The sequence below is a fragment of the Halichoerus grypus genome, chromosome 2 (assembly GCF_964656455.1).
Source record: "Halichoerus grypus chromosome 2, mHalGry1.hap1.1, whole genome shotgun sequence".
Lineage (NCBI taxonomy): Eukaryota > Metazoa > Chordata > Mammalia > Carnivora > Phocidae > Halichoerus > Halichoerus grypus.
The window spans coordinates 151,303,617-151,326,610 of record NC_135713.1 but is presented as its reverse complement, the minus strand read 5'-3'; the positions used below and the strand labels follow the sequence as shown (position 1 = coordinate 151,326,610).

Below are 22,994 nucleotides of genomic sequence, written 5' to 3'. Positions count from 1 at the left end.
CGGGGGCCCCGCATCACCCTGCAGCGGTCCACTGCTCCACTCCCGCCCCCACCTGCCCCTGGGCCATCTTTCCCTCTGGACCTGGAACCTCTTAAGGACAAGGCCCAGGCTCCCGGTTTCTCAGAGTGGCCCCTGTGGCCCAGGCCAGCAAGCGCCAGGAGTGGGTACGAGGGGCAGAGGTGGGAAGGCCCAGCCGGGGCGCCGGGCTGCCGAGCTCCTCCTCTCCTCCTCCTGAGGAGGCTGCCAAGGGGACAGTTCCCACCTGCCGCCTGCCTGTCCCTGGCCAGGCTCACAAGACTTTCGGCCTCACGCTGCCCAGCCCTCCTGCCAGTTGACCTTCCTGTGCCCTTTGACGCCCCAGGAGATTTTTGGAGACACATCACTCTCCGCAGAGTGGGGCTCGGATCAAGTCTCTGGCCAACGTCCCCTTCTCCCGCCCCCCCAGTTTCAAGCCTCCCGGCTCTGGGCGCCTGCCCCCACGGCTCAGCCTTCCCGTCTCAGACGGTCCCCTCTGCCCAAGTCACCAGGCCGCGGAGGCTTTTCCTGGGGATCCCATGAGATGACCCGCACCCCCGACATTCTTGGGCAAGTGGCTGGGAAGCAACACGCGGGGCGTGTGCATCAGTTTTCCTTACCTGTCGGTTGCTGCCACCCCATCAAGACCGACTGAAGTAACGTTTGCATAAAACGGGCAAGTGCCTTTCCTTTAATACCTTTTCTTTAAAACTCCAGCTCCTGTGTTCCTGGGACCTCTGCCTCCTTGTCCAGCTGCCTCCCCTCCCGCCCCTGCAACTATACAGATCTGGGGGTGCTGTCACCAATCCAATTTATTGATCACGTCGTCAGTGAGGTGGAGGGTCACGTCCTCCCGCTGCAGGCCTTTTGGCCACCCTGACAGCTTCTGCCGCCTCCTGTCCCCTCAGCCCTGCCTTAGTTTACCCACTGAGAAGGAGGATCTTTCGCGGTCCTACGTGCCCGAAACTAACACCCCAGAGGAGGCCGGAGAGCTTCAGGCAGTTTCCCAGACACCACCCCCACACCCCAGCCAAGACACAGCCAGGGGCAGAGAGGTCGTGAGGATCAGGACAAGGAGGGCAAGGTGGCGCAGGCGTAGGACAGACCACAGTCCTTTACCGCAGAGGAAGGAACCACACCATGGAGGGAAAATAAATAGAGGGGCCCACGGCAGCAGAGTCCAGGCCCCCGGGGGCACACTGACTGTGGGAGTAGCTGGTAAGGGGGAGCCCTGGCACCCCGGCCCCTCGCCTGCCTCAGCCACTGAGGAAGAGACGCTTGTAGGCCTTGTTCATCTGCTCCAAGAAGATGAAGGTGAGGACGGTGTGGGGGCCCAGGCGGGCATAGTACGGTGTGAAGCCCTTCCACAGGCTGAAGAAGCCCTCGTAGCGGACAACCTTCACCAGCACGTCCTAAACAGGCAGGCAGGGCGCCGGGGCTAGGACCTGGCTTCCAGGGCCATGTCCGGCTTCCCCACGGCCCTCCCTGCCCTCCCAGAGCGTCCCATCCTCCAGCCCAAGCCCCCAGCCCCACTTCCTCACCAGCCCGTTCTTGTATTCCGGCTTCCCGTCAATCATCCTCATGTTCTGGATCCTGCAGGAGAGGAGGCAGGGGCATGAGAGACACAAAGCGGGCCCTCCTGTCCATCCCTGGGCCCCGGCCCGCACGCTCACCGGGTCTTGACGATGTCCACTGGCATGGAGGCAGCGGTGGTGACCAAGCCGCTGATCATGCTGGCGCAAAAGTGGCACAGGATGTTGTCAGAGAAGTAGCCTGGGGGAGGCGAAGCAGGGACGGCGGTCAGCGCGGAGTTGGCCCGGGCCCGGCCGGGGGTCCCTGTTCCGGGGCTCACCTGAGTCCAGTAAGAACTGCTTGGATTGGGAGTAGGAAGCGAGCTGGGCTGCGTTGACCACGACAGCGCGAGCCATGGTAGGGATGCAGCCCTGCGGGGGTGGGGATGGGGGGGTTGTGCTGTCAGACATGGCCAAGACCTGCCCCTATAAGCCCCCAAAGTCTCCAGCCCCTTCACTCACCCTCCACAGTGTGGGGACCCCTTCCTCCCGGGCGATTCGAATCAGAGCATTAAACACATTTTTGTAGCCACGGCGCTGGTCAGGAGGAAGCCTGGTGGGAAGGCGGGGAGAGGCCAAGCTCAGGATAGACCACCCTGCCCCACAGGAGCAAAGAAAGGGGGCCAGAACACGGACATTAATGCTCTGCTCCAGACCAGGGATAAGCAGTCCTCTGATTCTAGATCCCAGGGAACGGAGCTGGGGCAGGCTCAGACCTGGAACTCACCGGCCATCGGCGGTCATGCGGATAAGAGCCACCTCAGCTGGTGTTCCCACAAAGGCCCCAGTCGCACCTGCAGTCATGCCAATCAGGGCCTTCAGCAGAAAGCCAGGGGGTGTACCGTCAGCCCCAGTCAGGCGCTCAAACAGCACCGTGTAGATGCCAAGGCGGGTGGTGGTGTAGGTGGCCTGGCGCAGCAGGCCAGCCGACAGCCTGGGGAGCGAAGGGGTCTGTGCGTCAGGCCGGGGTCTGGAGCTGCCAACCCAACCCCGACCCCCACCCCCCGCCACATCCAGTGGCTGCAGTACCCAGTGTAAATGCCCCTCAGCCCTTCTGCCCTCAGGATGCTGGTGAGGGCATGGAAGCTGGTTTTGTACTCTCGCGTCTTGGCTCCTTCCCCGCTCAGCTGCATCCGGTTCTTCACCAGATCCAGCGGCTGCACAAACACTGTAGCCCCCATCCTGGAGGAAGACAGAAGCAGAGTTCAGGGCCGAGTGTCCCCTGACTACCTTCCAGTGCCCACCGGAACCTGGCAACGAGGAGTCACGAAGCGCCAGGGCTGCCCCGTGATTAACCAAGTGTTCAGGAGGCTAGTGGCTACGTGTGTAAGTCTCCGCCGGGGCCAAGAGCCATGGGTCTGAAAAGTCCAATGGTCCCGCGGGGGACCGTGCAACGAAAGTGCTCCACGCAACTCCCAGGGGGTCAAGCAGTGATCTAGAAGTGCCCGCTGTCCACCCCAGAGAGAGGAAGTGGGCATTCGTGACCTGGGGCCTCACGTAGCCCGACAGGAGCCATGCAAGGACCTGGAACCCCACACGACCCGGGAGAGCTAAGCAATGGGCCTGCACGCAGCCCAGCAGGGGCCCCGCGATGGGTGAAAAGGTCCTGGCAGCGCATCAAGGACCTCGGCAATACGCCTGGGACCGCGCTGACCCCCTGCCGGCTCGGCTCCCTGCACCCGTCCCTTCCTCCTCCCTTCCCAACCCTGGGGCCTGAGCTTACCCGGCCAGGCCCCCAAACAGGAACTTGACAGACTTCGGGGACGTGCGGGGCTTCGCGTCCATCCCGCCGGCCCCGGGGCTCGCCGTGGCCGCCATCGCCGCTCAGTGGCCCTCGGCTCCGGGTCCCGTGCGCGCGCGGCCCCACTCGCGCCCAAGGTGACACCGCGCGCGCAACAGGGCCGAGGGCGCGCGCGCACGCCCCTCCGGCTCTCGGGGCCGGCCCCAGCTGGAAGCCGGCGCAGGCGCAGGCGCGCGGCGCAAAGGCAGCCGGGAGGAAGGCGGGGCCGGGGGCGGGGCTTCGAGGAGGGGTGCGGGAAGGGGTGTGGCTGGCTTAGGAAGCCATAGCTTAGACGCACTTTTCGCCGAATTGGATTCGCGGGAAAATAAAGACGGTGTCAGGAGATCTCGCGAGACAGAGTGAGCGGGGGGGGGGGGGGGGAGGGGGGAAGCCGGGGGGGGGGGGGGGCGGTTCTCTCGCGATAGGCGCCGCAAGCGTTCGGCCGGTGGGAGGGAAAGTGTGGGGAGGACTCTCGCGAGACCTGAAGGTCCCGCAGCCGCGACGGCGGCCAGAAAGGGTGGAGAGGTTTGTAAATCGGGCGGCTCCAAGATCCCGGGCATGAGAGGGGGAGCGACTGGATCGTTTGCTGGGGCTTCGGCGCTCGCTGCATCTGAAAAGGCACTCCCTCCGCCTCTAACCTTTCTTTCAACGGGCCTTTTAGGACCGGAAGTCCTTCCTCTTGAGCGCCCAATGCTGGAGGCGGCTTGCCTTTCCTTCCCGGAAGCCCTTTCCCCGCAGTGAGGAAGACAGCTCACCTGCCCGGAAGTCCCGCCTCCCCGAGCGCCCCCACCCTCCCAGAAGTTTTCCTGTCACCTGTGCTTGCCTCGGTACCCGTTCCCGGTTTCGTCCCCGTACCCGAGAAGGATACATTGAGTGTCTCTCTCCCCGCTCCACTAGCCGGGTTGGGCCCCCCGCTCCCGGACTCGGGGTTCCTCCCCCGCGCCCCCATGTAGCTGGGAAGTGGGGCCTGGGGGTGGTTGGACCCCTGGGAGCCTGAAGGAGGGGCGGAGAGGGCGCAGGACCCCGCTTCTGCTCCTGCCACCGGGCCGCGGCCGCCTCGGCCTCTCGCCGCCCGCTGCCATGCACCCCGCGGCCTTCCCGCTTCCTGTGGTGGTGGCCGCCGTGCTGTGGGGAGCGTGCCCCGCGCGGGGGCTCATCCGAGCGGTGAGTCGAGGGGCGGGTGGGGGAAGGGCGCGGGAGGGCGGGGTTGCCGGCGCCCGGGGAACACGGGCTCTCTCGTCCGCAGACCTCGGACCACAATACCAGCATGGACTTTGCAGACCTGCCAGCGCTCTTTGGGGCCGCCCTGAGCCAGGAGGGGCTGCAGGTGATTTCCTTCCCTTTGTCCTCTCTCTCGGGGGGCGGGGGTTGAGGAGCCTCGCCCCTTGCGTGAAGCTGGAGGCAGGTTAGGAGCCACGCGCAGGAGCCCAGGTAGGGCGGGATTCGGCGTCCGCAGGGAGAAGACGTGCAGTCTCCTGCTGAACAACCCCGGGCCCTCTGGAGGGGCGCTGGCGGGAGACGAAGATGACCGCGGGAAAGGGCCGCTTGCCAGCAGGGTCTTAGGACGTGGGGCGAGTTCATTCGCTCTGTGCCGCTGAGTTTGCTTTCCTGTACAATGGGCCGAGGGGAGTTTCCTGAGGGCAGTTGCGAGTCACGTTACATAAGCAGTTTCGGAGGACTTCATCGTGAGGACGGCCGTCTCGCAAGCACGTCCGTAGGTGTGCGTGTAGCTGTTGGTTAGGTGGGTGGTTGGATCACCGATGGGGGAAAAAACAGTGTAAGTGTGGGGATTTTCAAGGTCTTGCTGGCTGTAGTCAACAGTTCATGGATCGGGAAGCATCCCGTGTAGCAGATAGAAAGGAGCTTCCAAGAGCTGTACGGAAATGAGAAACTGGTAGGCTCGAGGTGGCGGGACGAGTAAGTCACGCTAGCGGTTAGAGCGACGGCGGCAAGATCGGCTCTCTTCAAGGGAGGGCAGGGGTCTGTGGGGCAGATGACCTCGCGAGTTCTGACCGGCTCATTCCGGGTGGGCTGGTTTAGCCCCGTTCCTGCGGGAGGCTGGAGCTAATTCAGTTAGGGGGTGAGTCTTGGTTTGGCGCTCTGGGGCTTAGCACCAGTGACTCCATTTTGGGCCTCTTGCCATTTTCTCAACAGAGGGGAGCATGTTTTGCGGCAGTGTGCTGGGGTGCTGGAGTGGGGGAAGGGACAGGAGCTTGAGGGGGCGCGACACGGATGAGTGGGGAGTTAGCTGGTTTATGATCTGGGAAACCGGAAGGCAGGAGGATTTGAATTAGCTGGGAGTGTGGGGTGTAGGATCCTCTGGGACAGGGAGAGGGGTGTTGCTCGATGTCCTGGCCTCTTCGGGAGGCGGACTTCTGACCGCGGTGGGATGCTCAGGGGTGAGGAAGTGAGGGACAGTGTGTGCAGCGTGGGGCCACCAGTATGCTTGGTGGGACCCCGTGGGGAGCAGAACCTGAGGAGGTGAAATCCAACTGTTGTTTGCTTCTCTTCCCCAGGGCTTCCTTGTGGAGGCTCACCCGGCCAATGCCTGCAGCCCCATTGCCCCTCCACCCCCAGCCCCGGTCAACGGGTCAGTCTTTATTGCACTGCTTCGAAGATTCGACTGCAACTTTGACCTCAAGGTTGCTGAATGTGGAGTGGGAGCTGGGAAGCTGAGGGTGACAAAAGGCACCCGGAATGAAGGGAGGCAAGGGCCATGATGGCCCCTTATCCCCTGCCTTGTCCCCCTAGGTCCTAAATGCTCAGAAGGCGGGGTATGGCGCAGCTGTGGTGCACAACGTGAACTCCAACGAGCTTCTGAACATGGTGTGGAACAGCGGTAAGGTTGGGGCACCTGGACGGGCTGGGTTTCGGTAGAGCTCAGATCGGGGTGGGCGGGGGGTGGCTGAGACCTTAGGGAGCACAGGTCAGTCCTTGGGGTGGGATGGAGCAAAAGCCAAGTGCCAGGGTTAACAAAGGAGCGGAGTGGAGGGTTGGGTCCGCAGCGTCATGCACTGATCCCTGCAGAGGAAATCCAGCAGCAGATCTGGATCCCGTCTGTGTTTATTGGGGAGAGGAGCTCCGAGTACCTGCGTGCCCTCTTTGTCTACGAGAAGGGGTAGGACGCGTCCCTCCTTCCCACTCTGCCTTCACTCCTTCCATGCCAGCCTGGAGCCCACGCCTCCGCGCCCTGGCCGTTCAGCCTTAGGTCCTTCTCACTCTGCCTCGAGACTTTCCTCCCACCTCCTTCCCCGTCCGTGGGCCTCGTCCAACACCAGTTACTCTGTTCCTCTGCCTTTCCTGCTCCTCTGATCCTGGTCTTCCTTTTCCCAGGGCTCGGGTGCTTCTGGTCCCAGACAATAGCTTCCCTCTGGGGTATTACCTCATCCCCTTCACAGGCATCGTGGGCCTGCTGGTTCTGGCCATGGGAGCAGTGATGGTGAGTAGCTCAGGGAGGGTGATGGGAAGAGCTGGGGCCTTTAAAGCCAGACTGGGTCTGTGCGTGGGAGGTTGGGGGGCCGGGGGGTGTCATACTGGATTTGCCCAGCTTTGTTCCCTAACTCGGATCCGTCCGTGCCCCCTTCCCCCAGGTAGTCCGTTGTATCCAGCACCGGAAGCGGCTCCAGCGGAACCGACTGACCAAAGAGCAACTAAAACAGATTCCTACCCATGACTATCAGAAGGGTGAGGGGCCTGGGGAGAGACGGGGGCCTTTCCCACAGCTCACCTGGTGCTGAAGAAGTGGAGCTCAGGAGACAAGGGGCAGAGATGGGAGGTGTCAGCCTGGGATGCCAGCTCCTCTTCTCCTTACCTTACGTACGGTGCGGGCCGGACAGGAATAGAGTGGGAAGTAGAAAGCACAGATGGTTAAACGGAAGGGTTGGGGGGAGAGCTGGAGGACTGACCTTGCCCGTAAGGGTGGTGAAAGAGCAGTGAAATGGAAGGAGTCGGGAGGAGTTGGTGTGAGAAGGAAGAAACAGGTAAGGAGGGGCTGGGTCTCTAGGCCCTGGAGCCTCCAGTGCCCATATAAGGGCTACAGCAGAAGCCCTGCCCCCCACTTCCGCCCCTCCCACTGTCTCCCCACCAGAAACCCACTTCCCTCCTAACCCCAGATTCTTCATGTCCTGCTCTGGCCTCACCTTGCCCGGTGAAAGGCGGGGAGGGTAACTGGCAGGGTTCAGCTCCACAGCTCCCAGAGTCCTTGGGGGCCTTGGGCCAGGATGGCTCAGTGAGAGGACTTTCTTCCTGCCCCAGGAGACCAGTATGATGTGTGTGCCATTTGCCTGGATGAGTATGAGGATGGGGACAAGCTGAGAGTGCTGCCCTGTGCTCATGGTGAGGCCCTCACTTCCTGGCCCCCCACCCCCAGCCTCCTCACCCCCGCGGGCGCCGGGTGCCTCACCTCCTGCCTCTCGCAGCCTACCACAGCCGCTGCGTGGACCCCTGGCTCACCCAGACCCGGAAGACCTGTCCCATCTGCAAGCAGCCTGTCCACCAGGGTCCGGGGGACGAGGACGAGGACGAAACTCAGGGGCAAGAGGGTGATGAGGAAGGGGAGCCAGGGGACCAACCTGCCTCAGAACGGACCCCACTTCTGGGCTCCAGCCCCACACTCCCCACCTCCTTTGGCTCCCTAGCTCCAACCCCTCTTTTCCCGGGGTCTTTGACAGATCCCCCACCCTCACCCCCTTCCTCTTCAGCTGCCATCCTGGTCTAATAGTCCCCTTACCCCCCCATGCACACCTCCCGTGACCTCTTTGCACAGCCCCTTGTCCTCTCTCCAGTCTTCTGTGTTGAGGGATGGGGGACATTTCTGCCCCAGGTTTCTCCCTTCCTCAATCCCTTTTGAGGGGGTTGGGGGTGGAAAGGGACTGGGTCTTCACTTACTGGGTTAATAAAACTGTTTTTGTGAACTAAGGAAGGGTGAGATCATTTTCACATAGGTGAACTCCTTATCCTTTTGGGGAACTGACCCCCCCTTTTTTTTTTTGCCATAAAGGGGCAGGGGAGTGCTGGGAGAGAATAACCTGTAGCCATGGGGACAAACCCAGCAGGCATTTACTGTGACTCAGAGAGGGGGAGCCCCACCCACACAGGGATGACTCAACCGGCCCTGCCTTGCCCGCAGGCCTGGGCCCATTCTCTGGTCTGGAAGACACTTCCATTACCTACCAACTCAGCTAGCACCTGAGGACCTAGGGCTGGAAATGCCAGTGGGGAAGGGCTGGGCCACCTGGCCAGGTGGGCCTCAGGCAGGTGCTTACCCCAAGGCAGGACTCAGGAAGCTCAAATTCCTAGACTCTGTAGAGCCCTCAACCCTCTTTTAACCCAAAGCTAAGATAAAGGGGGCTGGTCACGGGGACTGTCCATCCTGACGCCCAGGCCAAACCACACAGCACCTCGTTAGTAGAATCTTTTTTATTCAGAAAAAAAAAAAAACCCAAAAAACAAAGTTTTTCCAACCACACACAGGAGGGGTTTGGGTAGGGGGAGGTGTCTGTCCGTCCAGCCCCAGCCCCTAGCCCATGTGGTTTTGGCAGCAATAAGGGGTGTGGGGTAATGGCCCAAAAAATAAAAATGGTGTATGTGTGTGTCTGGGAAGGAGAGGGGTGCAAAAGCCGTGGGGAGTGGTGGGGGGAAGGGACGGACGAGGTCAGTACTGGGAACGCCGCAGGTGGGAGGCCATTTCATAGCATTTCTTGTTGATTATACCACCGTGGACACCTTCTTTGCCCATCAGCAGGACTAGCGCTGGAGAAAAGAGAGCAGGCTAGGACCCAGGTGTCACAATTCCCCCCCTACCAGCTGTTGAGCAGCTGTCCAGCCCTGGGGGCTGTAACCCAACCTCCTCTCTCCCAACCCCCCCCCCCCACACACACAGGCAGGCTGTCAGTCACTCTGAAACAATAGGGCTTTTCAAGAGGGGGAAATCAAGCTTCCAGCTGGAGGGGGCTATGCTAAAATTCAGGGCCCAAAGGCTGGCAGACCAGTGACTGGGATTCAGGCTAGAAATAACCCTGGTGGAGCCTGCCACGTTTTAACAAAAGAGTTCAAAAGACAGAGCTCAGTGCCAACTTCTGACCACCCGTCTACCTCTCCCAAGAAAATAGGGTTTCCCCTCTGAAAAGGCTCAGGGGCAGAAAGGAACTTAAAGAGGTAATACAGTTCATCTTTATGCTACAAGAGGAGGAACTTAGACAACTGCAGGAACTATCCAGAGTCCCAGCGTCCAGCAGGCTGGTGTGAGCCCCCTCGTACTGGAACCAGGCAGAAAAAGAACCCGGAAGACTAATGGGAGGTACACGAGGGATCTCAGAGCTGGAGAAAAGGTGCAGAGTCGGAAACTCACTCTTGGCAGTCATGGTGACAGCGATGTTGAAAGTGGGGGCTCCCCCGGTGCTCTTGGTACGAAGATCCATGGTAAATTCCCCATCATGCAGCAGTGAGTCCCGGATAACAGAACATTTCTGGCCCCCAAGTGTCAGCCCGTTCACGAAAAAACTTGACCGGTCTTTGCCAACCAGGACACCGACCTCAGCTGGCTGGAAAGGGAAGGGAGAACAGCCATCCAAGTCAGCACACCGAGGTTCCCGCCCGCTTCAAGGACCCACCTGCCCTCCACACCTCCCCCTAGAAGGGGTGTAGGTCCTGCGCTTTGGCACATCTATGGGATTTGAGAAACTTGCTGAAAGACTGGGCACAAGATCACGGTCCTCCAACCTAGAAAATGGTCCTAGAAAGGGACTACACGTTCCTCGCGACACTTCGGTCTCATTTATTAGGGAAAGCGAACCCAAGAAAGGGAGCCAAAAGCCAGGGAGGTGAGCGGCGTGGCCTGGAATGGGTAGCCTTTGGATGCACACCACTCTCCTTCAGGAAAAGCAGAAGCGAAGAGGGGAAGGGAGGGGGCGGGCGAAGCAGGAGAAGCAACTTTGCCCTTATTTGGTCAAAGGTTCTGCAGGAGTTGTTAGGGGCCCGGACGCCTGGGTCTCCGAGTGACTTAGGGTCCAGGCCCAGGTAGCTGTGCCCCGAGAGGATGAAGCAGATCCCTGGGGGCTTTCCGGGGAAGTTGGCAAACTTGGGAAGGGGGCGCGGGGCCAGAGCCGGCCACCCAGCTCTCAGGTCTAGATACCCCAGGGAACCTCTCTCCCCCTCCCCCTAACACCCCAAACCCCCACATCCGGTCCCCTCCCGCCCGGAAATCCCCTTCCCCCCCTCCCGAACTTCCGCTCCCCCTCCCCACTTCCGGGCAGTGCGGACCGGGGAGGTGGTGATGGGGACAGCGGCAGTCATCCCTCATTCCTTCACTCGCGCTGCCCTACAACTTCTCCCAAAGTTCCCCCGCTCCGGGCCCCGCCGGATGGCGGGAAGGGAGGGCGAGGGGACTTCCGGGACGGGCCTCCCAGGAATGCGGGGCGCACAGCGTGCCGACCCGGGGGGGCGTGGGGCGGCCTCGCCCTCTCTAACGGAGCCGGGAGGGCGGGGAACCCCGGACCACCGGGGCTGCCTCCCGCAGCCGGGAGCAGGAACAATGGTGGCGGGGCGCGAGCCGGCCGCCGGAAGCGGGGCCGGGGGTCCCCCCGCGCCCGCCCGGTGTCCGTGCCCGGCCGAGCCCGCCGCGCGTGCCCGCCCCGCCCTGGACGAGGCGGAAGTGGGCCTCCGCACCGGGCGGCGCGCCCCTCCCCGCCCTGTGCCCCGGATGTAACGCCCCGTCGCGGGGAGCGGGGCGGCGGGAGGGATGGGCGCCGCCGCCCCGGGGCGCGGGGTCTCGGGCGCAGCGGGGCGCCCGCTCACGTGCGGCCGCCATCCGCGCCGCCTCCAGGGGCGAGGACCCGGTCGCGGCCCCTCGCCGCCCTCCCCGGACCGCGCCCGCCCCCACCCCAGTCCCTCCCTCTCCGCGTCCGCGCCGGCCGGTGCCCCGGGGCGCGCGGGCCTCGCAGTACCGTGATGCTGACGAAGGTTTTCCCGGGGACGGCGGCCCAGACGGAGGGCGAGTCCTTATAGCCCACGATGGCCGCGTCCTGACAGGTCCCGTCCGCCATGAGGTTGTCGATGTAGGCGTTCCAGCCGGCCATGGCGCTGCTTCTGGGACTGCTCTCGGCGCTGCTGCTGGGGCCGCGGGCTGGGCTCGGGGGCCTCGGGCTGGCGGGCGGGGGGAGGCGGAGAGCTCGGGGCACGCGCTGCCGTCCGGACCGCGGCTCCGCTAGCTGTGCAGCAGCCCTCGCACCGCCACTTCCTGCTCCTCCCCCCCCCCAGATTTTTATTTGCAAAGGGCGGCAGGGGGGCGGGGCCTGCTCCCCGTTCCCGCCCTCCCCCCTCGCCTGCCCAGATACCGAACTTTGCAAAGGCAATTTTAAAAATCCCTCCCCCTATTGCAAAATTTGCAGAGTTGGGTGGAAAGCTCTGTGAAAGGATGGGGGGCGGTGGCGGCTGGGGGAAGTTAGGGTCAGGGCTCGCTCCGCTTCGCCTTGAATACCAATGAGACTTTGGTGTCGGGGAAGGGAGCGAGCCCGAGGGAGGAAGGAAAGTGAAAGGAAGAAGGACTGGCGAGCCGCGAGCGGAGCCAGTCGAGGAGGGTGCGGGGCGCTCAGGGTTAAACGGAACGGCTCCCCCTTCCCCCACCTCCGCCGGAGGGCAGGAGCGGCGGCGGCGGCGGCGCGTGCGCCCGCGCCTGCGCCGGGCCGGGCCGGGCGGGAGGGCGCGGGGCGGTTAGGGCCGGCGGCCGGCTGCGCGGGCGCGCAGGGCGCGCGCGCGGCGGGACCCCCCGCGCAGGCGGGCGGGCCGGGGACGTGTCTCCCGCCGGGCGGAAGGGGCGGGGGCGCGGCGCGCGCGGGCCCATGGCTCCCCCCCCCCGGTTCTTTTCAGTCGAGAAATGCGGGAGCCCAGGGGGAGGTGGCCGAATACCCCGGCTGTCTTCAGAGTTGAAGGCGCCCACCGGGGGGACACTCGTGTCCCCAGGATCTGCCCGAGGGGCACAAGCTGGGTCAGCTCCAGCCCCCAGGCAGGCCTCCGCGCCCCACGTCCCGGCCCCACCCGGCCTCCCCCCAACCACCAACACACGCACCCCGCCAGCAGTTCGGGTCACCGGCCGTGCCCCTTGGCCCGGCGCGGCAGAGGTCACTGGGCGCGGGAGACAGGGGCGGGACTACTTTCCCGGGCGGAAGAATACCGGGGGGTTGCAAGCTTTGCAACTTTTCCAAGACGGGGAAAGTCCCCTCCTGCTCGGGGCCCTCGGGTTCTTTTTTCTTCTTTTCGGTAAAACTTAGGCTAAGAAGTCGCGCGCGCCGCGCTCGCCCGCCGCCCGGCGGGAAGGGGCGGCCGGGGTCCCCGCGGCGGCCCAGGTGAGGGCGCAGGGCCGCCGCGGGGCTGGGCCGCTTCCGGTCCTGGGGGAGGGGCGCCCCGCCGGCATCGGGGCGCGGTGCGGGGCGGCCGCCCCCAGCCCCCGACGGCCCCAGATCCCGTTCCTCGACAGCCGCGCGGCTGAGTCACCGGGCCGCCCGGGCGGGGCCGCGCTCGGGCACGTGGCGGCGCTCCTGGCCGGCCGGCTCCTGACCTCTGGCCCGCCGCACACCGACCCCGGGGTGGAAAAGTCCCGAGGGCGCGGCCGGAGCCGGGGACGGGGCGGGGGAGAGGACGAGCCTCCAGGTGCCCGCGTGTCCGGGCTGGGGCTGCGGCGGAGGTCGGGGCGCGGCCCCCCAGAGCCGCCCCGCCGCGCTCAGACGCGCGCGGGGGCCACCCCTCCTCCTGCCATTCATTTTGTGCCCTGCTGAGGAACCTCATTCACTGGTGGGCTGGGGCCGCGGCCCGAGGCGCCCGCGGTCGGCCGGGAAGGGCTCCCGGCTGCCGATCTGCACCCTGGGCGACAAGTGCTGGCCCGGCGCAATCAGCGGGGAGCCGCGCCAAGTCTGAGGGCCCGTCTAAATTCGGCTCCCTACCCCCTCCCCCACCCCCTTGCTGGCCCGGGGCGGGGGGGGAGGGGCCCAGAGAGGCCGCCATGAGGACCCTGAGAGGTGAGACCCTCTCGCCTTCCGAGTGGAGGATTCCATTTGAGGCCTCAGAGCTTGCCCGGGACCCCGGCCCCTCCTCCGACTGAGGGCAGAGGCAGCCGGGCGCCTGCCAAGTGAGCTGAGCACGTGTGGATGTCAATCCTGCAGCCCCTCTTCCAGGCCCCCTCCCCAGCCCTGCAGGGCTCAGGTTACCGCTGGCCTTTGCTAAAGGGCACTAGTCCCTCTTCAACCTTTGCAAAAGGGAAATATAATCCTGGCGAAGGGAGAGACCCCCGATCTGAAGGCCCTCCCCTGCCCCTCCCCAGAGCTGGAATTAAAAGTAGGGGCTTTTATTGGGGGACAGAGAGGAAGGAGGGGTAGTCATTGACCTTTGGGAAGGGGGCAGGTGCCCAGGGACAAAGGTTGCTGCTTTCGGCTGTAGTGGGCACTTGGCTGCCAGCCCAGTGTGGAGGGGGAGGATGGAGAGGGAGAGAGGCGGGGCTGGCTGGGGCGCGGGGTGGCTAGGGGATAAATGCCCAGCCTGAGAGGGGGTGAGCTGACACTGTCCCAGCTGCCACCTAGACTCGGAGCTCACCCCGAGCCCCTAGCGAAGACATCCCAGGTCTGGTGAACCCTCCAGTCCCAGAGGATGGGGGTGGTGAAGGGGTGAAGGGTGAGGGTGGTGCTGGTTTGGACAGAGTGGGGGGAGCTCTCAGCTTTTTCTTCCTCCCGGGACTTGGGGTGCTTGAGAAAGACGTGGAAGGGTTGGAGCAAGCAGGATGGGGGGTACCCAGGGCAGAGAACCAGACCATGAAGAAAGGCAGGCAGAGGTGGATGGAGAAGGGGAGTGAGAGTTGCAGCCAGGTGGGGAATTTGGGGTCCCCACGGATTTGGAGGAGACCGAGGAGCAGGAAGAGGAGAACCGGCAGAGCAGGAGAGGGTCTGAGGGCCAGCAAGCAGGAGGGCGAGGGAGAGGGCCTCAGGGCAGCTCTGCGGGCTATGGGGCGGGGGCCTGGGAGCCGTGCAGAGGGTGCAGTTAAAGAAGAGGTCCCTGGATCCTTAGGATGGGGGTGCAACAGGAGCTGTTCTGAGTGGGGGAGGGGGCTGCGCCAGCCTCTTTGGTCTGTGACCTTTTTGTGGGATATTTTTAGCTCCCGCACCTGCCTTCTTGGGGTGGGGAAGACTCTTAAAGGGCAAGGGATTTCGGGTTCCTTCAGGGATCAACTGTCCACACTCAGTCACATCTCCTGCCTTGCAGCCATGGCCATGCAGAAGATCTTTGCCCGGGAAATCCTGGACTCCAGGGGCAACCCCACAGTAGAGGTGGACCTGCACACGGCCAAGGGTAACACAGGCCTCTGGAGTGGCCTCGCCTTGGAAGACTCCAGCCCCGCGGGTCCTTGCCCCCTCCCTCCCAGTTCTGCCCCACATGCTCTCGTTTCTCGGGGATCCCCTTCCCCAGAGTTCTTCCCCTTCCATCCTGGCTCCCTGGTCCGGAGAAGCAGGAGTCTCCCTCTGCACTGGCCCCCGGCCCTGGGCTCAGCATACTTTGGCCCTTTGGGGGTGCAGGGGACTCTGTGTGATGTTCCCTTTCAACCCACCCAGGCCGATTCCGAGCAGCTGTGCCCAGCGGAGCTTCCACGGGTATCTATGAGGCCCTGGAACTGAGAGATGGAGATAAATCCCGCTACATGGGGAAAGGTGAGGGAAGACGGTGGCCGGACGAGCCTGTGTGTGTGGGTGGGGTCAGGACCTGGGCCCTCAGCAGCCTCGTGGGGTGTAGAGGACTGGAACCCAATGCTCTTAAGGAGCCTGATTAAATCAGATTTCTGAACCCCCCCCCCCCGGCTTCTCTAGGGGTCCTGAAGGCCGTGGAACACATCAACAAGACCCTAGGCCCCGCTCTGCTGGAAAAGGCAAGAGGGAGCCTGCTCCCTGCCCCCATGTCCTTGTCACCTCACCCCCAGCAGCTCACGCCTGGGAGAGGCCTTGCTTGCCCCGCCAGCCTGTCTCCCCCAAATACCTGCACTTCCTCCCGCACATGCCCTGACTCCTGAGAAATATGACCTCTGCTCTTCCCCCCCACCCCCCCGCCCCCAACCTCTCCTTCCAGAAACTAAGCGTCGTGGATCAAGAAAAAGTTGACAAATTTATGATCGAGCTGGACGGGACTGAGAACAAGTGTGAGTGCAAGGCTAGGGGGAGGGACCCTGGGTCGGAGCTCTGGTTAGGATTACTTCTGTGTCCCACAGTGTGGGGCACACCGTGGCTGGCTGGGTTTGTATTCATTCCACAGGCATTTCCTGGTGCCTGTCCTCCGCCAGGCCTGGCCGGGCCGTGGACACAGACTTGAAGCTGACACATTCCCCTGGGGCGGGGGCTCCTGGGGGAGACCGCCATTAGCACACCCTTCATGCCCAGTGGTCTGGCGTTGCGGATGCTTCCTGCGGTGACCCCAAGCCCTGCGGGAGAAGCCCTCACCCTTTCTTTGTGCCTGCCTCCTCTAGCCAAGTTTGGGGCCAATGCCATCCTGGGCGTCTCCCTGGCCGTGTGCAAGGCTGGCGCAGCAGAGAAGGGGGTCCCGCTCTACCGGCACATCGCGGACCTCGCCGGGAACCCGCACTTGGTCCTCCCGGTCCCTGTGAGTGCAGCCGCCCTCGCCCCGTGCCACAGTGACCGAGCCGCCCCACCAGTGAGCCGCGCACGAGCGGCCCCTGGAAAGTCTACCTTCCAGACCCAGCTCCAAAGACACGGTTTCCCGAGATGGAACTTCTCCAGCTGCGGCCGGCCCCGCCCTCTCTCCCACAATCCGAGCCTCCCCGCTGCTTCCCTTGGCCTAACCCCGCGCTCCTTCCCATTCCGGCGCTAGGCCCAGTCCCGAGTCAGATCGGGAGCTGCTTCGTGGCGAGGGTCTGGCCTCTCTCTGTATCTCCTCGAATTCTCATCAGACCCAAGCCCCTGTTGCGTGTCGGGAGTAACGTGACCCCTTACTGCGCCCTAACTGGGCGGACTGCGTTCGCGCGGGAGCTCGGGGCGCGGCTGGCCTGTCTGCTGGGGTGTGATCTTAGGCGAGTCCGCACATCCGCTCTCTGCCCCCGTTTCCTTGTCTGTGAAGTGGGGGTGGTAACAGGACCGGGCTAACAGGGGTGCCGGGGGCAGGGAGGGAGCCCAGGGACCCCACGGAAGGCTCCCAGGCAGCGCCTGGCCTGCCGTCAGTGCTGTCCGCTAGCTGTCGCAGGTCAGGCACACGTGGGGCCTGATTTTCAGTCCGTTTGTCTGACTTTCAGCGTAAGATCCCGCGGGAAAGCGGGTGGTATCCCCGTCTTACACAAACGAGACAAGAGACTCTGAGGAGTGACAGGACTCCCTCTAGAGCCGCGGCTGGTAATTCGGGAAGCCAGGGTTCCGCCTGGACCCTCCCAGCTGGCGGGGTCTGAGCCGCCCCTCCCCCGCCCTCCCCCTCACCAGGCCTTCAACGTGATCAATGGGGGCTCCCATGCTGGAAACAAGCTGGCCATGCAGGAGTTCATGATCCTGCCCGTGGGAGCCAGCTCCTTCAAGGAAGCTATGCGCATCGGCGCCGAGGTCTACCACCACCTCAAGGGGGTCATCAAGGCCAAGTACGGGAAGGATGCCACCAACGTGGGCGACGAGGGTGGCTTTGCACCCAACATCCTGGAGAACAACGAGGGTCAGTGTGAGCGCTCTGAGGGCCGGGGCCCCCCGCGTCCCCGCGGAGGACGGGCTGCAGAGACCGGGGGCCCCGGAGCCTCAGGTGCCCTGTCGCCCCTCCCCCAGCCCTGGAGCTGCTGAAGACCGCCATCCAGGCGGCCGGCTACCCCGACAAGGTGGTCATCGGCATGGACGTGGCAGCATCCGAGTTCTATCGCAACGGGAAGTACGACCTCGACTTCAAGTCCCCTGACGACCCCGCGCGGCACATCACTGGGGAGAAGCTGGGGGAGCTGTACAAGAACTTCATCAAGAACTACCCTGGTGAGACCCCCAGCTGGTCCGTCGCTCCTGCCCGAGACCCCGGCGGCGGCCGCCCAACACGGTGACTGCCACCGCCGCGGCCCTCGCGGTCCTCAGCCCCGCGGAAATCCCCACCCCGACTCTTCCGGCCTGTCGCCCCGTGAGGCCCCTCTGACCTTTACCCGGGCTCCTGCCTCACCCCCTCCAGTGGTTTCCATCGAGGACCCCTTCGACCAGGATGACTGGGCCACCTGGACCTCATTCCTCTCGGGGGTGAACATCCAGATCGTGGGGGACGACCTCACGGTCACCAACCCCAAGAGGATTGCCCAGGCCGTTGAGAAGAAGGCCTGCAACTGCCTGCTGCTGAAGGTCAACCAGATTGGCTCAGTGACCGAGTCCATCCAGGCGTGAGTGCCTGCTGGCCCTGGGGCGGCCGCAGCCTCCCTCCGCCCCAGCTCTGCCCGGCCTGCCGCGTCTGACTTGCCCCGGCTCCTGCCCCGTCCCCACCCTCCTGACCCCAGGGCTTTGCCCCGGTGACCCTGCCATGCCCCACGCCCAGCCCATGCGGTTCCTCTCTCCCTGGTTCTGCCCTTCCTTCCCACCAGCATCTCAGGAGCCCACATTCAAAATCAACTCTCCCCTTCTCTCCTGCTTCCCAAAGAACTTAGTTCCCTACCCGCAAAGAGCCCACTCCCCCAAACCGAAGGGAAAAGCCGCACCCAGCCCTTGGCTTTCCCTCGGAGGCCCCGGCCCACCTTACTGAGTGTCCTCTCTGCCCAGCTGCAAACTGGCTCAGTCTAACGGCTGGGGGGTGATGGTGAGCCACCGCTCCGGGGAGACTGAGGACACGTTCATCGCTGACCTCGTTGTGGGGCTCTGCACGGGACAGGTACCCACGGGTCTCCTTGGGGTCCCTGGATTCCTGCCACCACAGGCCACTCCCACCTCCAGCCTCATGCAACCATGGGAACTCCCCTTTCCTCCCCAGATCAAGACTGGTGCTCCCTGCCGCTCAGAGCGTCTGGCCAAGTACAACCAGCTCATGAGGTACAGGGGCTGCGGCGGGCCCAGATGAGGGGAGCCTGGCGCTGTTGGGTTGAAGGGTGCAGCTCTGACTTTGCCTGCCTTCTAGGATCGAGGAGGCTCTCGGGGACAAGGCTGTCTTCGCGGGACGCAAGTTCCGTAACCCGAAGGCCAAGTGAGAAGCCGCAGGCCCCAAGACCTCACAGGACCCATCTAGGCCTTCAGGCCCTTCCCTGGGGGAATAAACACTGGTGGCAAGCAAGACGGTGGTGTGCTCCTTGGTGGGACGGAGGGGATGCCGGTCTCCGGGCAAGACGGGAGGTGGAGAGGTGGGGGCAGGAAGGGAGGAACACTCGGGTGACCTGCTGGGACACGGAGGGAAGGGGAGGGACGGCTTCACACTTCGGAAGGAGGCTGAGGGGGAGCCGGGGGGTGGGGACAGGGGTCTGAGCGCCCCACGCTCACGAAGCTTTCAGGATCTGGAACCCTTGCAGACGCTTGACATACCGACCTGTGCTCTCTGTGAACTGGCGCCATCAGAGAGTGACTGTTTTCTCCCCATTTTACGTGTGGGGAAACCAAGGCAGAGAAAGTCTCCCTTACCGGCGGAGCCAGGAGCCACAGCCGGGCCGTTTGTCTCTAGCGAGTGTGCTCTTTGAATGCTATCTCCTATAAACCCCAGGAAAGTGCCAGTATTTGGCCATCCTTGGCCGGCACGACCATCGTAGACTGTTCGACCTAAAATCCTCTTCCTCCCCGGACCCACCTTTCTCTGTCCAAACAAACCAGGACGTTGGGTCAACAGTGTTTATTGAATGTAAAGTCATCCCAGCCCACGGGGAAGGAAATTCCAAGGAGAAAGGAGAATGATACACGTTAAATACCCACCTGCGCATTCGCACACACGCACACACGCACGCACACAGCCAGGCTCCGACAGTGACGCGGGGACCACCGCCCCCAGCCCGAGTGAGGCCGGCGGGAAGGGCTGCGGGGGTGGGGCTCCAGGATGGGTCTGGTAGCAGCAGCCTGTCCCCCCGCCCCCTGCCCCGGCCCGGGGAGCCGCGGTGCCTAGGAGGTAGGCGGCAACTCCTCCCCGTTCTGCCGCAGGCGCTTCTTGGCCCGGATCTCGTTCATGGCCTCTTCGATGGAGCGAGTGTCCCTCTTGTTGGCCACGGGCACTGGGGGGTGGGGGTGGGAGAGGAGTGTGGGCAGGGCCTGGGAGCCCTGCGCCCCCGCCCCCGCGCCCGCCCCCCACGGGGCCTCACCGCAGCCGTAGGTCTTGTTGGCTTGCAGCATGTGGGCCGCGTCCTTGGCTGCGCCCTTGCCGATGAGGTGGCTGTACTTGTCCTTGTAGTCGCTAGCGGGGCTCACCACCACGGGGCCCTGCCGGGCCGCCGCCTCCTCCTGCCGCTGCGCCAGCTCCTAGGGGTGCAGAGGCCAGGCACCAGCGCTCGGGGGCCTGTCCCCACCCCTCCCGGGGGTGGGCTGCCAGGCGGAGCTCACCTTCAGCTTCCGTTTCTCCTCGGCCTTCTGGGGGTCCCATTCCTCCCCGCGACGGTAGGAGTCCAGCTCTTCATCGGAGGGTGCAAACTCCTGGGGACAAAGGAACCATGGGGTCGGGGCTCCACACACGGGCTTCACGCAGGCCTCTCCCCTGGGGGGCGCAGGCTGAAAAGGAGAGAGGAGGGCGGGGGGCTTGGGCCTTTCACCTTTTTGAAGATCATGACGTAGCGACACTCATCATCTTCCCCGAAGGAGAAGGACGTCAGGCCGGCCACTTCCACCACATCGTGTCTGGGTAGGGAGGCCGGAGGGGAGAGTATGTAGGGCCGCCAGGGGCCCAGCACCCCCTTCTTAGGGGTCCCCTGCTGGCCCGTTCACATCTCCCCTAGCCCACAGACACTCACAGGATGCTCCTCTCTATCTTGTTCATCGGCTGAAACTTTTTCTTGATCTGCCCACTGTCTTGGATGAAATCTGACACCTCTTTCTCCATCTTGGGAGACAGAAGAGGAAGACATGAGGTGACTGCTCCACCCCAGAACCCCTCTCCCAAGCCGGGCCAGCGGGCCTTGCCCCCCACACCTTCCCCAGCCTCCATGCCACTGGCCTCCAGGCTTCTCACTGGAGACATTTGGGAAAACCTGAGTCCTCAACCTTCCAACTCTAACTTCTTGGAAGTCCTTCCTGAGGCTGCCTTTGCCATCTCCAGTGGGCTCACCCTTTTACGAAATTCCACTTTCTGTTGTTTCTCTTGCTCCTGCAGTTTCTTCAGGCGGGCAGCCTGCTCTGGGGGTGAGAAATGGCAGCATGAGACCGGGGCTGGAGGCAGGGGTGGGGAGAGTCTGTCAGGCTTCTCACGAGGTCTGGCGTGCCCTGGGAGAGTAGATCAGTGCCTGTTCTCCAAGCATCGGCGCATACTCATTGTGTGCCTGGCACTGTGCTAGGCCCTGTGGCCCAGACACTGAGACAGAGCATTCCCTTCAAGAGCTCCCTCTTTAGTGGGAGTGGCGAGGAGGAGAACCATGCTTGGCCCTGTGATTCACAAGCACGTATTCCATTCTCACAATGCAGAGACCTGGGACCGCTGGGGAGCTGAGAGCAGATTCAGCCTTGGCCTCCAAGAGCTTACTGTCACACTGTCTACACAGGAAAGGGGAAATTACTTAACTTCCTATATTCTGTAACACCCCCACTTCTCGCTCCCACAGACAGGAGGGCGCTGAAGTGACTGATCCGACACCCTGCTCCTTGGGGACTGCAGGTGCCCAAGGCGAGCTGTGAGGGTGTTCCCCCAGCTCAGGTCTTGGCGCCCCCTCCCCTCTGTCAGGCCACTTCGAATCCCCCTGTCCTTCCGGCCCACTTGCACCGATCGGGGTCCTCCAGCTGCACTGGACCGCTTCCCGTTTCCCTAACCACTTTGCACCACCTAGGGTTCCTCCTCCTGCAAACCTAGACCCACCGAGAGTCAGAGTTGCTCACTGCCTCCCCTGGGGCCCAAGCACTTGGGGTTCCCAGACTCACTCTAGCGTGCGCTGAAAACCCACAGAGTGTAACTCCTTATTTGTCTCCCTGCAGACTGGGAGCTGCTAGCAGGCGAGGGAGCCTGTCCACCTCCTCTCCAGTTACGCCCCGCGGACCCCGGCGGACAGCTTGGGGTCTCTCCTCTGTCTGATCTCAGGGGCTTTACCACCAGTGCGTCTTATCTTGACCACTGATGTTCTCTAACTGGTCTGTGAATCTCCCCTCCGCATCTGAGGTGGCGGCGCGAGGTTAAGGTTAAGAACGTAGGCCACACAGAAGGAAAAAAAAAAAAGAGCGCAGGCTTACCGATCACAGGCCGGTTTAAAGCCCTGCCACTCAGTAACCCTGTGACCTCAGGCAAGTGACTGAACCCTGAACCTCAGCTTCCTGGTCCAGCCACGGCCGCTACCGTTCCCACGTGTCGCCTCCCTCCCGGGAAGTCTCGAACACACGTCTGCCCACAGGGGCAGGGGCTCCCGTCTCGCTGAAGGGCCCCCCGCCAGCCGTCAGCCCCCTGCAGGGCGGGTCTGGACCCCGGACAATGCCTTTCGGGGGCGCATCCAGGGGGCTGTCAAACTTGGGTGTGACCCTTCCGTGCGCGGCCCAGACTGCGGGCTCCCGGACGGTGGGCGCGGCCCCCAGCCCGCCGGCCCGGCCCGGCCCGACCCCGCGCAGGGACCTGAGCCCGCCCGCCGGGGAGGGCGCCAATCGGACGGCCGGGGGGCTGGGGCAGTGCGGCCGGGACTGGGCGGCTGCCCACGAGGGAAGGGCGGCGGGGACGCGGAAGGCACCGGGGAAAGCAGGTAGGAGGGGCGCAAGGTACAGAGCGGGCCCGGCCACCAATCCGAGGCGCCGAGGGTGGGGTGGGCCCGAGGAAGGTCGGACCAGACGTCGTAGGCAGAACCCGAAATGGAGGGGGCCAATGGGGGCGAAGGGCTTGCGGACGGGCGTGCCCCGGAGCCAATCGGAATGGGGATAGGGCGCGAGGGGGGGGGCTCGCGAGCTGGACACGCCCTCTTCGGACGGCAGGCGGGCCCGGGCGCGGGGGAGGGGGGCGAAGAACGCCAAGGGGCTGGAGGCAGCCAGCCAATCAGAGCACGACAGCGGCGGACGGGCGGGCCCACCGGCGAATTGGAAACAAGGACTGCGGAAGGCCAGTAGGCAAGAGGCGGGAGGCTGGAGCTCGGCTCCAGGCAGCCAATCACCGGCCGCTAAGAACAGCGGGCGGGCCGGCAGTCCTTTTACGGACTCTGGGGGTCTCCATAGGGGCCTGTGAGGGGGTCTTTCAAGGTTGAGGAGGCGGCATCGTCCGAAGGGGGAAGAGTGCGGTCCTGAGAACCGGGCGAAGAAAGGCGGTTGTGGATTTGGGGTCCTCACCTCGGGCCTTGCGCCGAGACTCCTGGTCCCCGAGGCTGGGTGGCTTCTCCATGGAGCTCAGGATGGAGCCCAGTAGGTCCGCCATCTTGGGAGTGACTGAGAAGGGGCGGTGCGTCTTAAAGGGAAGGGCGAAATGCCTTTAAGGCCGGAAACACGTCGGAGGCGGAAAGCTCCGCGCCCGCCCCGCCCGCCGCCCCCCGCCGGCCGAGGCCCCGCCCGCCCGCGCCGCGCAGACAG

At 63.9% G+C, this 22,994-nt stretch overlaps 5 protein-coding genes across 19 annotated transcripts; 2 read left to right on the top strand and 3 right to left on the bottom strand.

Annotated features, from left to right (window-relative positions):
* Positions 1-677: 677 nt before the first annotated feature.
* Positions 678-3,551, bottom strand: SLC25A11 (solute carrier family 25 member 11). The gene is made up of 8 exons (XM_036078290.2): positions 3,310-3,551; positions 2,616-2,768; positions 2,314-2,520; positions 2,049-2,139; positions 1,868-1,958; positions 1,689-1,788; positions 1,557-1,608; positions 678-1,427 (listed from the first exon to the last, which is right to left on the bottom strand). The coding sequence occupies exons 1-8, from the start codon at positions 3,402-3,404 to the stop codon at positions 1,272-1,274; spliced, it is 945 nt and encodes a 314-aa protein (XP_035934183.1). The 5' UTR covers positions 3,405-3,551; the 3' UTR covers positions 678-1,271.
* A 57-nt stretch (positions 3,552-3,608) lies between these two features.
* Positions 3,609-8,283, top strand: RNF167 (ring finger protein 167). Of its 7 annotated transcripts, none has more exons than XM_036078287.2 (10): positions 3,609-3,725; positions 4,028-4,530; positions 4,613-4,693; positions 5,883-6,008; positions 6,118-6,205; positions 6,394-6,484; positions 6,700-6,805; positions 6,957-7,050; positions 7,621-7,701; positions 7,785-8,283. In XM_036078287.2, exons 2-10 carry the CDS (start codon positions 4,447-4,449, stop codon positions 8,081-8,083), a joined length of 1,050 nt encoding a protein of 349 aa, XP_035934180.1. In that variant the 5' UTR covers positions 3,609-3,725; positions 4,028-4,446; the 3' UTR covers positions 8,084-8,283. The 7 variants fall into 7 exon arrangements, with proteins under 7 accessions (XP_035934180.1, XP_035934179.1, XP_035934182.1 ...); XM_036078286.2 differs by lacking the exon at positions 3,609-3,725 and adding an exon at positions 3,766-3,891; XM_036078289.2 differs by lacking the exons at positions 3,609-3,725; positions 5,883-6,008 and adding an exon at positions 3,766-3,891.
* A 486-nt stretch (positions 8,284-8,769) lies between these two features.
* Positions 8,770-11,602, bottom strand: PFN1 (profilin 1). The gene is made up of 3 exons (XM_036078291.2): positions 11,310-11,602; positions 9,716-9,908; positions 8,770-9,117 (listed from the first exon to the last, which is right to left on the bottom strand). Exons 1-3 carry the CDS (start codon positions 11,439-11,441, stop codon positions 9,020-9,022), a joined length of 423 nt encoding a protein of 140 aa, XP_035934184.1. The 5' UTR covers positions 11,442-11,602; the 3' UTR covers positions 8,770-9,019.
* Positions 11,603-11,689: 87 nt separating this feature from the next.
* On the top strand, positions 11,690-18,615 carry ENO3 (enolase 3). Of its 9 annotated transcripts, none has more exons than XM_078067790.1 (12): positions 11,690-11,942; positions 14,611-14,697; positions 14,958-15,053; positions 15,210-15,268; positions 15,466-15,535; positions 15,860-15,993; positions 16,821-17,043; positions 17,151-17,348; positions 17,536-17,737; positions 18,111-18,219; positions 18,319-18,377; positions 18,463-18,615. In XM_078067790.1, exons 2-12 carry the CDS (start codon positions 14,613-14,615, stop codon positions 18,530-18,532), a joined length of 1,305 nt encoding a protein of 434 aa, XP_077923916.1. In that variant the 5' UTR covers positions 11,690-11,942; positions 14,611-14,612; the 3' UTR covers positions 18,533-18,615. The 9 variants fall into 9 exon arrangements, with proteins under 9 accessions (XP_077923916.1, XP_077923913.1, XP_077923914.1 ...); XM_078067787.1 differs by lacking the exon at positions 11,690-11,942 and adding an exon at positions 12,139-12,349; XM_078067788.1 differs by lacking the exon at positions 11,690-11,942 and adding an exon at positions 12,139-12,367.
* A 653-nt stretch (positions 18,616-19,268) lies between these two features.
* On the bottom strand, positions 19,269-22,918 carry SPAG7 (sperm associated antigen 7). Its single transcript, XM_036078303.2, has 7 exons — positions 22,758-22,918; positions 20,578-20,645; positions 20,264-20,352; positions 20,066-20,150; positions 19,860-19,949; positions 19,622-19,778; positions 19,269-19,534 (listed from the first exon to the last, which is right to left on the bottom strand). The coding sequence occupies exons 1-7, from the start codon at positions 22,840-22,842 to the stop codon at positions 19,425-19,427; spliced, it is 684 nt and encodes a 227-aa protein (XP_035934196.1). The 5' UTR covers positions 22,843-22,918; the 3' UTR covers positions 19,269-19,424.
* Between the last annotated feature and the right edge of the window lie 76 nt (positions 22,919-22,994).

Bases quoted from the DNA above. Each gene is read 5' to 3' on its own strand.
- PFN1 (XM_036078291.2), bottom strand. From the start codon at position 11,441: ATGGCCGGCTGGAACGCCTACATCGACAACCTCATGGCGGACGGGACC. The intron at 9,909-11,309 runs GTACTGCGAGGC...TTCCCTTTCCAG, and splicing joins AAACCTTCGTCAGCATCACG to CCAGCTGAGGTCGGTGTCCT. The intron at 9,118-9,715 runs GTGAGTTTCCGA...TCTTTTCTCCAG, and splicing joins TGTCACCATGACTGCCAAGA to CGCTAGTCCTGCTGATGGGC.
- SLC25A11 (XM_036078290.2), bottom strand. From the start codon at position 3,404: ATGGCGGCCACGGCGAGCCCCGGGGCCGGCGGGATGGACGCGAAGCCC. The intron at 2,140-2,313 runs GTGAGTTCCAGG...CCTTCCCACCAG, and splicing joins CGCATGACCGCCGATGGCCG to GCTTCCTCCTGACCAGCGCC. The intron at 1,789-1,867 runs GTGAGCCCCGGA...CGCCTCCCCCAG, and splicing joins GCAGTTCTTACTGGACTCAG to GCTACTTCTCTGACAACATC.
- SPAG7 (XM_036078303.2), bottom strand. From the start codon at position 22,842: ATGGCGGACCTACTGGGCTCCATCCTGAGCTCCATGGAGAAGCCACCC. The intron at 20,646-22,757 runs GTGAGGACCCCA...TCTCACCCCCAG, and splicing joins GTCTCGGCGCAAGGCCCGAG to AGCAGGCTGCCCGCCTGAAG. The intron at 20,353-20,577 runs GTGAGCCCACTG...CTGTCTCCCAAG, and splicing joins AAGTGGAATTTCGTAAAAGG to ATGGAGAAAGAGGTGTCAGA.
- ENO3 (XM_078067783.1), top strand. From the start codon at position 14,163: ATGAAGAAAGGCAGGCAGAGGTGGATGGAGAAGGGGAGTGAGAGTTGC. The intron at 17,044-17,150 runs GTCAGTGTGAGC...CCCCTCCCCCAG, and splicing joins CATCCTGGAGAACAACGAGG to CCCTGGAGCTGCTGAAGACC. The intron at 18,378-18,462 runs GTACAGGGGCTG...CCTGCCTTCTAG, and splicing joins AAGTACAACCAGCTCATGAG to GATCGAGGAGGCTCTCGGGG.
- RNF167 (XM_036078287.2), top strand. From the start codon at position 4,447: ATGCACCCCGCGGCCTTCCCGCTTCCTGTGGTGGTGGCCGCCGTGCTG. The intron at 4,694-5,882 runs GTGATTTCCTTC...TCTCTTCCCCAG, and splicing joins TGAGCCAGGAGGGGCTGCAG to GGCTTCCTTGTGGAGGCTCA. The intron at 6,009-6,117 runs GTTGCTGAATGT...TTGTCCCCCTAG, and splicing joins ACTGCAACTTTGACCTCAAG to GTCCTAAATGCTCAGAAGGC.